General features: G+C 57.3%; 1 protein-coding gene across 1 annotated transcript; it reads right to left on the bottom strand.

The window, feature by feature from the left end:
• Positions 1–7,506: 7,506 nt before the first annotated feature.
• Positions 7,507–12,617, bottom strand: LOC129693881 (zinc finger protein 501-like). Its single transcript, XM_055630622.1, has 2 exons — positions 11,129–12,617; positions 7,507–7,537 (listed from the first exon to the last, which is right to left on the bottom strand). Exons 1-2 carry the CDS (start codon positions 12,328–12,330, stop codon positions 7,507–7,509), a joined length of 1,233 nt encoding a protein of 410 aa, XP_055486597.1. The 5' UTR covers positions 12,331–12,617.
• Between the last annotated feature and the right edge of the window lie 540 nt (positions 12,618–13,157).

Consider the following 13,157-nt stretch of genomic DNA (forward strand, 5'->3'; position numbering starts at 1 on the left):
CAAACCGGATAACACAACCTCAAGTTCCCATTTAGGTTGCACACCACCTTTACTTTAAAATATCGATGAGTCCAAATGGTGAACTCTCTCCACCAACAGAACATGTCACACGTCATGGGTGGAATTGGCTGCTCACAACTTCTGCTCAAATAAAACAAATGCTGTTCCGACACGTAAACACAACTCAAACATTTACCACACATTTCTAATTCCAAGAAAGGTTAACATTGGCAAAGTCACCGGCTGTTAGGTGGTTAATTGGAATAAGTTTGGAAATTATTAACTGTATTTGGAACTTTGATAAATTATTGGAAAGGCTAAATTTCACGAGAGCATCAATTGAGCTGTATAGAGTAATGAGATGAGGGATGAAAGGAGGAGGAGCAGTTTAGCACAATGATACAGGAATTAGCTGAAAGTTGTAGACCTGGTGAAACGTTTCCCCCACCACAGGATCAGTACAGATCTGGAACTCACAGAAACATAGAAAATAGGTGCAGGAGTAAAGGCCATTCGGCCCTTCGAGCCTGCACCACCATTCAATATGATCACGGCTGATCATCTAACTCAGTATTCCATCCCTGCCTTCTCTCCATACCTCCTGATCCCTTTAGCCACAAGGGCCACATCTAACTCCCTATTAAATATAAACAATGAACTGTGGCCTCAACTACCTTCTGTGGCAGAGAATTCCACAGCTAAAATTACCTGTGAAGAAACGTATACACTACAATATGTGCTTGAAGACTGGTTACCAGAAGGTGGGATCTGGCCAATGAACTCTTGCACAACCGGCAAAGACACTGTGGGTCAAATAACTGGCTTCCTCTGTCCTCAATGTATTGAAACCGCAAATGATCAACAGTAGCTGGGGGCTGGAGGTACCACTCGTAGACACAGTGATGAAGACTGGAACCCCAAGCACATTTACACTGGGTGGAGCTGGGCAGCCCTGCATTGTTCCACCGTTACTCAGAGTCAGAAACAAGCCACCCCAGAAACACTCCGACCACCACCCCAGTCACAGATTCTGACCCCTGGATCTGGACTCTTCACTCAGGGGAAAAACCAGGAGTCAAGAGTGTTACATTCTCACATGTAGAATGGAACAATTAAATGCTTGCATGCAGCATAACATAACACCCGGCATACATCCAATCTATGGACATTTCATTCAGGTCATCGCTCATTTCTCTAAACATTAAAGAACAGAGGCTGAGCATCGGTCTCACTACACACGGCAACACCAGTGTGATGAAACTTGATGCAATATTATTCCTTATTTATGTTAATAAATGTTATCTAATACTCTTGGTGCTGCTGCAGCAAGGCACCATGTTTAGGGATGTTGCAAAACTTACCTTCAGCGGCACTGCAGTTCTGTCACTGCCCGTGTGCGCGACTTTGGCGCCTTTGAGAGGGGGGCGGGTTTAAAACGCCGTTTTCGCTAGGCTATAGGGTGATTTCACCAAAGGTCAAATGAGCGTAGATCCCCCCTCACGTGACCGAAAATTCTGACTGGAGGACATCTCTCAGTTTGGTACATGTAAGTGAATGGGGAAACGCGCACTTTCCCACCCGTTAATAATGCCTTAGTTTTGATGAAATTCAGCGAGCAAATGCGATAATTCCCGATATTTTGGATCTTAAAATCACCACGGCAATTGTCAGCTGTTCATTTCCGCGGCTTTCTACCTTCAGTTCCCTCTTGTAATTACCTCACTTTCTATCTTTTGTTTTGCCTGAAAATTTAGGTCGCTGTGCTTCAGGGTCACCCCGACTAGCACAGAAAATTTCAGCTCAAAAATCGGCCGTTTTCCATGTTTTTAACGGGTGGGAAAGTGCGCGTTTCCCCATTCACTTACATGTACCAAACTGAGAGAAGTCCTCCAGTCAGAATTTTCGGTCACGTGAGGGGGGATCTACGCTCATTTGACCTTTGGTGAAATCACCCTATTGAAATCAATGTTATTCAGCCTGCTTAGTTGCTGACGAAAAATCGCAGCGACATTCGTTCGCTGCAGTTATTTTTAAACTGTTGGATTATTTAATTGCTATAGTAAATTAAAAATCATCTTCCAAAGCCGCAAACGCCGATAATGGGACGGATCTCACGTAGGGGACAAGGCAAGGTAGGCTGTTTATTTTTACATTAGAAAGTGCTTCTTAAGTTCCCTTTAATCAAAATTTTAAGTTGCGAGAGGGTGACTTGGAGCCCATCCGAACCGGCAGTATTTTTCCTGCCGACATGGGGCTCAAATCCACCGTAACCGCCACGTTCCCAACAGACCATTCCAGAAAATCCCACTCGCAAGCTGATTTAATTGGCTATTTATTTACAGCAATTAAACACTAAATTCCTTCCATTTGGCCTATAAATTAATGACAATGAGATTTAAAAATCATGTTTTATTGTTAATTCTTGTGTGAATGTTCTTTGGACACTTAGGCTATTTAAAAATGTTAATCTTTTCTTAAGGAATGGATAGATGTTTAAATCTAGTAATTTTGGAATCAGCTACAATTGGGTAACTAACTAATTATATGCTTTAATTTCAGGTCATCCAAGTAAGATTGTTTCATATTTGTTTCAGAATGCTTCAATCTATAATAACTTACATTTTCTTTCAGTTCTCTTAATTTTTAATAAAGTTATGGCCATTTGACTGTCCTTGATCACAGCTTTTGTGTTAAGTCAATGGAAAAGCAATAGGGAACAAGATGCTAATTTCCGAGTGTGAAAATGGCCATAATTGTTTTAATACTGAAGATATGAAAGTGAATTAGGTGTCAAATTAAAGTTCTTTTTATGCTTTATCTGATGGGATAAATTGCAGACTTGATTTTAAAAATCTCAAAATTTTGTACAGCATTGCTGCTTCATTGTCTGCTGGCAAGGATGGCCTCACATTTCCCACAGTCACCCCATCTGGCACCATGCTGTCACTCACACCCTGTCCCCACCCTGCCGAGCCCTCTCGCCCCCCCACACCCTCACCCTCCTGAACCCTCTCTTCACCCTCCACCCTCTCCTCACCCTCCTGAACCCTCTCTTCACCCTCCACACCCCCTCCTCACCCTCCTGAACCCTCTCTTCACTCTCCTGAACCCTCTCTTCACCCACCCCCACCCTACTGAACCCTCTCTCCGTCCTCCACAACCCACCCTCTCCCAAACCTACTGTGCACCCTCCACATCCCTTCCGAACCCTCTCTGCACCCTCTCCCCTCTCTCCCAAACCCTCTCTGCACCCTACAAACCCCGTCCCCATCCTCACGAACCCTCTCTGCACCCTCCACGCCCCATCAAATAGTGAAAGGCTTGGACAGAGTGAATGTGGAGAGGATGTTTCCACCAGTGGGAGAGTCTAGGACCAGAGGGCACAGCCTCAGAATTAAAGGATGTACCTCTAGAATGGAGATGATGAGGAATTTCTTGAGCTGGAGGGTGGTGAATCTGTGGGATTCATTGCCGCAGACGGCTGTCATTAGGTATTTTTAAGGCGGAGATTGACAGATTCTTCATTCGTACGGGTGTCAGGGTTATGGGGAGAAGGCAGGAGAATGGGGTTGAGAGGGAGACATAGATCAGCCGTGATTGAGTCTAAGAAAAAAATCATCGTCTATATCTCTCGTTTCCCTTATCCGTAACCAGGCTGAAGAAGGGCCTCGACCATGATTGAATGGCGGAGTAGACTAGATGGGCCGACTGGCCTCATTCTGCTGCTCCCCACGGCAGACCCCTCTCAGCCCGGTGATGCATAAACTCGGGGCGTCACCGGGCAGCTGCGGCTGCAGGAACCCCTTCACTGATGAGCGGGGACCCGGTTGACAAACGGCGCCACTCTCCCCGGGGATTCACGGTGGCGCCTACAGCGGTCGAGTTGCTGACTTACAGCAACATACAGCGCTGGAGACCCGGGTTCGATCCTGCGGACTCTGTACGGAGTTTGCACCTTCTCCCTGTAACCTGTGGGGGTTTTCGCCCAGATCTCCGGTTTCCTCCCACATTACAAAGACGTCCAGGTTTGCAGGTTCATTGGCTCAGTGAATGGCAACATTGTCCCTAGTGGGTGTAGGATATGTGTGTGTCAACCAGTGATGGTGATTACAGGCAGATACAGAGCAAGGGAGACGCGCTGTGTCCCCTCTCTACCCCCTCCCTATCAACCCTCTACCTACTACTCCACCCCCCTCCCCTTCCCCTTCTCCCGGGCGGATAAACTGCAGCTTTCGACGCCCGTTAACCTCCCGCCTCCGACTCTTTCTCCCCCTCACCGTCCATCCGCCGCTGATAACAGTTCCCGCCGCCGATGTTAAACCGCTCCTGACCTCAGGCTCGGACTCCACCTGATGACACTCCCGCCCTTAACCCTCTCAATTGTCGACGGCCACCCCCCACCCCCCCCCCCCCCCCCCCACCCCACCCCCCCACCCCCCCCCCCACCCCCCCCCCCTCCCCCAAATCTCCCCCCCCCCAGTTCCCCCCCCCCCTAAACCTAACTGTCCCGGTAGACCCCTTGACCCCCCCTGCCTGTTCCCCCCCCCCCCCACCTCACCCCCCCCCCACCCCCCCCCACTCCTCCCCCCCCCCCCCACTAACCCCCCCCCACACTAACCCCCCCCACTCACCCCCCCCACCCCCCCCCCCCCCACCCCCCCCCCTCCCCCCCCACTCCCCCCCCCCCCCCCCCCCCCCCCCCCCCCCCCCTCCCCACCCCCCCCCCCCCCCCCCCCCCCCCCCCCCCCCCCCCACCCCCCCCCCCCCCCCCCCCCCCCCCCCCCCCCCCCCCCACTCTCCCCCCCCCCCCCCCTCACCCCCCCCCCCCCCCCCCCCCCCCCCCCCCCCCCCCCCACACCCCCCCCCCCCACACTGACCCCCCCCACACTCACCCCCCCCACTCCCCCCCCCCCCCCCACCCCTCACCCCCCCCACACCCCCCCCCACACTCCCCCCCCCCCCACTCACCCCCCCCCCCCCCCCCCCCCCCCCCTCACCCTCCCCCCACTCCCCCTCCCCCCCCCCCCCCCCCACTCACCCCCCCCACTCACCCCCCCCACCCCCCCCCCCCACCCCCCCCCCCACTCACCCCCCCCCCTCTCACTCCCCCCCCCCACACTCACCCCCCCCACTCCTCCCCCCCCCCCACTCACCCCCCCCCCACCCCCACCCCCCCCCCCCCTCACTCCGACCCCCCCCCACTCAACCCCCCCCCACTCACCCCCCCCACTCACCCCCCCCACTCACCCCCCCCCACTCACCCCCCCCCCACTCACCCCCCCCCCCCCCCCCACTCACCCCCCCCACCCCCCCCCCCACACTCACCCCCCCCCACTCACCCCCCCCCACACTCACCCCTCCCCACACTCACCCCCCCCACACTCCCCCCCCCCCCCCCCTCCACCCCCCCCCCCCACTCACCCCCCCCTCCTCTCAACCCCCCCCCACTCACCCACCCCCCCCACACTCCCCCCCCCCTCTCACCCCCCCCACTGACTCACCCCCCCCCCCACACTCACCCCCCCCACTTCCCCCCCCCCCCCCCACTCACCCCCCCCCCACTCACCCCCCCCACTCACCCCCCCACACTCACCCCCCCCACTCCCCCCCCCACTCACCCCCCCCCCACTCACCCCCCCCACTCACCCCCCCCACTCACCTCCCCCCCCACACTCACCCCCCCCCCCACTCACCCCCCCCCCACTCACCCCCCCCACACTCCCCCCCCCCACACTCACCCCCCCCCCCCTCCCCCACATCCCCCCCCCCCACTCCCCCCCCCCCCCCCCCCCCCCCCCCACACACCCCCCCCCCCCCCCCCCCACTCCACCTCCCCCCTCCCCCCCCCCCCCCCCCCCCCCCCCCCCCCCCCCCCCCCCCCTTTCCTCACACACCCCCACCCCCCCCCACACTCCCCCCCCCACACCCCCCCCCACCCCCACTCACCCCCCCACACTCACCCCCCCACACTCACCCCCCTCCCCCCCCCACCCCACTCCCCCCCCCACACTCACCCCCCCCCACACTCACCCACCCCCCCCCCCCACTCACCCCCCCCCCCCACACACCCCCCCCCCCCACCCCCCCACTCCCCCCCCCACTCACCCCCAGCCCCCACACACCCCCCCCCCACACCCCCCCCCCCACACACACCCCCCCCCCCACTTCCACACACACCCCCACCCCACACCACTCACCCCCCACACCCCCTCCCACCCCCCCCCAACATCACCCCCCCCCCCCCACACACTCACCCCCCCCTCCCCCCCCTCCACACCCCCCCCCCCCCCACTCCCCCCCCAACCACCGCCCACCCCCCCCCACACACCCCCCCCCTCCCACTCACCCCCCCCACACTCACCCCCCCCCACTCACCCCCCCCCCTCACCCCCCCCCCCCCCACTCACCCCCCCCACACTCACCCCCCCCCACTCACTCCCCCCCCCTTCCACCCCCCCCCCACTCACCCCCCCCCCACTAGAGACCCCCCTCTCCCCCCCCCAACCCCCCCCACCCCACCCCCACTCACCCCCCCCCCCCACTCACCCCCCCCCACCACCCCCCCCCCCCCCCCCACACTCCCCCCCCCCACTCACCCCCCCCACTCACCCCCCCCACTCCACCCCCCCACACTCACCCCCCAACACTCCCACCCCCCCCCACACACCCCCCCCCACCTCACCCCCCCCACTCTACCCCCCCCACACTCACCCCCCCCCACTCACCCCCCCCACACACTCACCCCCCCACACACCCCCCCCCACTCACCCCCCCCCCACACTCTCCCCCCCCCCACCACCACCCCCCCCCACTCACACCCCCCCCCCCCCACACACTCCCCCCCCCCACACTCACCCCCCCCACACACACCCCCCCACACTCACACCCCCCCACACACTCACCCCCCTCCTCACTCACCCCCCCCCCCTCACCCCCCCCCCCCCACCCCCACCCCCCCACTCACCCCCCCCCACTCACCCCCCCACACACTCCCCCCCCCCCACACCTCACTCACCCCCCCCACACTCACCCCCCCACTCCCCCCCCCCCACTCACCCCCCCCACCACTCAACCACCCCCATACCCACTCACACCCCCCCCCCACACTCACCCCCCCCCACTCACCCCCCCCTCCCTTCCCACTTCCCCCCCCCCACACATCACCCACCCCCCCCACTTTTCCCCCCCAAACTCACACTCCCCCCCCCCTCAATACTTTCACTAACCACCCCCCCCACTACACACCACCCCACACTTAACCACCCCCACCCACACCCCCCCCCCCAACCCACCCCACCCCCCACCCCCCCCCCCCCCCCCACACACCCCCACCCCCATTCCCCCACACACACCCCCCCCCCCCACCACACCACACACACCCCCCCCCCACACACACCCCCCCCCACCACACCACCCCCCCCCCACACACCCCCCCCCCCCCCTCACCCCCCCCCCCGTTATTTCCCGCCCGTTTACAGAAGGTTCTTCACCAACGGTCACTCGCGGTCATTGGGAATTAGTTCGCTTCACATTTCCACTGGAAATGAGTTGAATAAACACAGGTGTGAAGTTTAAATCATCTTGAATTATAACATGTAGTAGACAGACAGACAGACAGAGGTTGTTAGTTCATCACTAACGGTAACACAGACACGTGGATCTCCCCTCCCCCCCATCTCCCTCCCTCTCCTCACCCCTGAACATTAATAGCCCATATTATGTTATTTGCACTTTATCAGTTTATTTATTCATGTGTGTATTTACGTATATAATGATATATGGACACACTGATCTGTTCTGTATTCATGCCGTCTATGTTCTGTTGTGCTAAAGCAAAGCAAGAATTTCATTGTCCTGTCAGGGACGCATGACTATAAACTCTCTTGAATCTCTCCCCCTCTCTCCTGTCTCTCTCTTCCCCCCTCTCTCTCTCTCTCCCCCCATCCCCCCTCCCCCTCTCTCTCCCCCCCTCTTCCCCCCCCCTACCCCCCTCCCCTCCCCTCTCTCTCCCCTCTCTCTACCCCCTCTCTCTACCCCCCTCTCCCCCCTCCCCTCTCTCTCTCCCCCCCCTCTCCCTCCCCTCCCTCCACCCCTCCCCTCTCTCTCTCCCCCTCCCCCCCTCTCTCTCTCACCCTCCCGTCCCCTCTCTCTCTCTCTGAGAGTTGCCCCTCGAGATAGGGCGGGGATAGGGTAAAAGGAGCCAATGAATAATATTAATATTTCATTAGACTCTCTTCACTCTACCTGCTGTACTTGTGCTTGGCTTGGCTGTATTTGTGTACAGTGATACCTGATTAGATTGGACAGCATGCAAACAAAATATTTCACTGTTTCTCAGTACATGTGGCAATAATAAGTGTGGGCACAGTAGTGCAGCTGGTAGAACCGCTGGCTCACAGCGCCGGAGACTTGGGTTCGATTCTAACCACGGCCACTGTTTATGTGGCGTTTGCACGTTTTTCTTATGACAGCGTGTGTTTCCTCTCATATACCTAAGGCATGCTGGCATGAACATCCATTGCCCTCTGTAAATGTGCTCCTAATATGCAGAATGGGAGATAACATAAAACTAGTGTGAGCGGGTGATGGATTGATGCTTGGCATGGACTCGCTCGGCTGAAGGGCCTGTTTGCATACTGTACCTCTGAACTCTGAATGCTAAAGCTAAAGTGTGAGAATAAGTTGCGTTTAATGTCGCAACGGTGTATTCTGTCAAAATGTGTTGACATTGTGTCCATCCAGAATCAAGAAGAGAATGCACCCGTGGGATTGAACAGTGGGAGAGGGACAATTGTTGTGAGTTAGCGCATTGTTTAGATGCCGCAGGGAATAAGTTACAGCAACTGCCTGGGGACCATTGTCAGGGCAAGTCGAGGATCACAGCCGGGGCTCCCTCCCTCCCTCTGTGCAGGGTGCAGGTAGATCCGGCTCGTGGCCTGACAGCAACCCGCTGATCGGAGCACCTCATCTCCATCATGTGGTCTGCCTTTTAGCAGAGTGGGTGGTGACAGCTATAGGTGGAGGAAAACCGGCTTGATCAAGAAGGCTCATCAGCGTCTCTTCTTCCTGAGGAGACTGAAGAAGGTCCATCTGTCTCCTCAGATCCTGGTGAACTTCTACTGCTGCACTATCGAGAGCATCCTTACCAACTGTATCACAGTATGGTATGGCAACTGCTCTGTCTCCGACCGGAAGGCATTGCAGAGGGTGGTGAAAATTGCCCAACGCATCACCGGTTCCTCGCTCCCCTCCATTGAGTCTGTCCAAAGCAAGCACTGTCTGCGGAGGGCGCTCAGCATCGCCAAGGACTGCTCTCGCCCCAACCATGGACTGTTTACCCTCCTACCATCCGGGAGGCGCTATAGGTCTCTCCATTGCCGAACCAGCAGGTCGAGGAACAGCTTCTTTCCGGCGGCTGTCACTCTACTCAACAACGTACCTCGGTGACAGCCAATCACCACCCCCCCCGGACACTTATTATTATTTATTCAAATCGTTTGCTATGTCGCTCTTCCAGGGAGATGCTAAATGCATTTCGTTGTCTCTGTACTGTACACTGACAATGACAATTAAAATTGAATCTGAATCTGACAACAGACAACACTTGATAATTCCATTATTTTGATTCATCACAACTCCTCCAATGTGTTCGATGATGGAGCTCCTGGAAAGGTGTGATGATTCACAACTGCTGGATTTGACAAATCATTACCGCCAGAGGCTGGAAGAGGCAATTCAAGAGAAGGGGATAGAGAGAGAGAGAGAGAGAGGGGGAAAGGGAGATGGAGAGAGAGAAGGGGATAGCGAGAGAGGGAGAGGGTGGGGAATGAGAGATGAAGAGAGAGAAGGGGATCGAGAGAGAGAGGGTGGGGAGGGAGAGATGGAAAGAGAGAAGGGGATTGAGAGAGGGAAAGAGGGAGGGAGAAATGGAGAGAGAAGGGGATTGAGAGAGGGAGAGGGTGGGGAGGGAAAGATGGGAGAGGAGGGATAAAAGAGAGAGGGTGGTGAGGGAGATGGATAGAGAGAAGGGGATAGATTGTGCGAGAGATAGAGAGTGTGGGGAGGGGGATAGGATGATGGCGGGACTGTCATATGTTGAACTGGGTTTTTTTCACTGGAATTCAGAAGAATGGGTATCTTATAGAATCGTATAAAATTAGTGAGGGTTTGGACAGGGTGGATGCAGGAAAAATGTTCCTCATGTTGGGGAGTCCAGAACTGTTAAGGTACATTTCTTAAAACAGACAACTCACAATAAGTTAGATCAACCAACACAAGCTTTACTGATCATTTAGCCGGTGAGAGTGGCAGGGGATACAAAGTCAAGTATGCAACACACACTTAACCCTCCTGGGCCATCACTCTAATGAACAAAGACATACAGCATCTTTTGTTACTATTTTGGAAAGTGAAGTAAGTGACAGGGGCGAGGGAAAATAAGGAGATAAAAGGATGTGAGATAAGGAGAGAGGAATATATATGTGCAGCTTTAAGGGACATTGTTCAGGTAGCATTTGGAGTATTGCATAGTTAACCAGAATGGTTTAAAAAAACAAGGAACTGCAGATGCTGGTTTACAAAAAAGGACACAAAATGCTGGAGTAACTCAGCGGGACAGGCAGCATCTCTGGAGAGAAGGACTGGGTGACATTTCGGGTCGAGACTGAGGAGGGTCTCGTCCAGAAATGTTACCTATTCCTTCCAGCATTTTGTGTTTACCTAAACAGCGCCTATCTATCCACGTGGTGGTGTGCCAGCAGGCTGGAGGAGCGGGCAAAGGCCTTGCCACAGAGCGGGCAGGTGAAGGGGCGCTGGCCGGTGTGGACTCGCCGGTGCTCCAGCAGGTGGTCAAGGCGGGTGAAGCCCTTACCACAGGATGGGCAGGGGAAGGGACGCTCACCGCTGTGGGTACGCCGGTGCTGCCACAGGCTGGACATGCGGGTGAAACCCTTGCCACACTCAGCGCACACAAAGGGTCTCTCTCCGGTGTGTATCCGCTGGTGCTCCCGCAGCCCCCGTGCTCTCTTGTCACAGTGGGAGCAGCTGCTCGCCGGCGTGGGCCCGCCGGTGCTGCCGCAACCCCCGCGAGCTGTCAAACGCCTCACCACAGTACGGGCAGTCGTAGTACGGGCAGTCGTAGGGCTGGTCACTGGTGTGGGAGGCCATGGCAAAACTCTCTTTACACACCGGGCTGGAGACGGGACGGTCGCAGGCGTGCACCCGCTGGTGGGACAGCAGCTGGGTGGAGCAGATGAAGCCCTTGCCAAACTGGGCGCAGTTGTAGGGGCGTTCGCCGGCATGGATGCGCTGGTGCATCAGCAGCTGATAGGATTGGGTGAAGCCCTTGCCACACTGGGCGCAGGTGAAGGGGCGCTCGCCAGTGTGGGTGCGCTGGTGCACCAGCAGGTGACAGGACTGGGTGAAGCCCTTGCCGCACTGGGTACATATGTAGGGGCGCTCACCGGTGTGGGTGTGCTGGTGGTTCAGCAGATGCGAGGAACGGGTGAAGCCTTTGCCGCACTGGCCGCAGGTATAGGGGCGCTCGCCGGTGTGGGTGCGCTGGTGCATCAGCAGGTGACTAGACTTAGTGAAGCACTTGCCGCACTGGGCGCAGGTGTAGGGACGCTCGCCGGTGTGGGTGCGCTGGTGGTACTGCAGGCTGTCGGAGCGGGTGTAGCCCTTGCCGCAGTCGCTGCAGGTGTAGGGCAGCTCCCCGGTGTGGATGCGCTGGTGGGTCAGCAGGCTGGTGGAGTGGGTGAAGCCCTTACCACAGTGGGTGCAGGTGTAGGGACGCTCGCCGGTGTGGGTGCGTTGATGCACCCGCAGGTTTCTGAACTGGGTGAAGCCCTTGCCGCAGTCATTGCAAGTGTAGGGCCGCTCCCCAGTGTGCATGCGCCTGTGCTGCTTCAGGTCCGGCGACGACTTGAAGCCTTTTCCGCAGTCGGAGCAGGTGAACGGCCGCTCATCGCTGTGCACTCGCTGGTGATCCCGCAGCCCATACACCCGGGTAAAGCTCTTGCCGCAGGTGGAGCAACAATAGGGCTCCTTGCTCGTGTGCACCCACTGGTGCACCTTCAGGTGATTCTCCGTCTTGAAACTCTTGCCACAGTCGGAGCAGGTGAAGGGCCGCTCGCCGGAGTGCAGGCGGTTGTGCTGCAGCAGGTTGCTGGAGCGGGTGAAGCTCTTCCCACACTCCACGCAGTCGAAGGGGTGTTCTCCAGTGTGTACCGGCCGGTGGATCTCCAGCAGGCTCGGCTTCTGCCAGGCCTTGCCACACACGTCACACTCATAACGCTTCTCCTTGTTGTGCCCCATCACGTGGTCCTCCATCTATGCTTACCCCCTCGAAGCTCAGCCCACACACTGAGCAGACTGATGGGGGGGCTCATCGGCTCCCTGACCGCCCTCAATGGTTAGTCCCCGGAGCATCCCGTCTCTCTCCGTCCACAGCAACGGCTCCTAAACCCTGCAGGAGGGGAACACAGAGGGTCAACAAGCTGGCAAACAGGACATTACTAGCACATATTGGGTGCGTTTATGGAAGAGGAAACCGTTATATAATTCTGAGCGGCACAGTGGCGCAGTGGTACAGTTGCTGCCTCATCGCCAGAGACCCGGTATCGATCCTGACTACGCGACTCGACCGACCGAAAGACCTGTTTCTGCACTGCATCTCTAATCTAAATTAAACCAAAGGGTCTTGACCTAAAATATCATGCATTCCTTCTCTCCACAGATGCTGCCTGACCCGCTGAGTTCCTCCAGCACTTTGTGTCTATCTTCTCCACAGATGCTGCCTGACCTGCTGAGTTACTCCAGCACTTTGTGTCCATCTTCTCCACAGAGGCTGCCTGACCCGCTGAGTTCCTCCAGCACTTTGTGTCCATCTTCTCCACAGAGGCTGCCTGACCCGCTGAGTTCCTCCAGCACTTTATGTCTATCTTCTCCACAGACGCTGCCTGACCCGCTGAGTTACTCCAGCACTTTGTCATAGAGTGATACAGCGTTGGAAAGAGGCCCTTCGGCCCAACTCGTACTTGCACTCCTAGATCCCTCGGCTCCACACATTCACCCTGTGCCCCGCCATTCACAGTGAAGACCCTGCCTTGCTTTGACTTCCTAAACTGCAACACCCTCCCCGAAACAATGTGACCTCC

The sequence above is a fragment of the Leucoraja erinacea genome, unplaced genomic scaffold (genome assembly GCF_028641065.1).
Source record: "Leucoraja erinacea ecotype New England unplaced genomic scaffold, Leri_hhj_1 Leri_458S, whole genome shotgun sequence".
NCBI lineage: Eukaryota > Metazoa > Chordata > Chondrichthyes > Rajiformes > Rajidae > Leucoraja > Leucoraja erinaceus.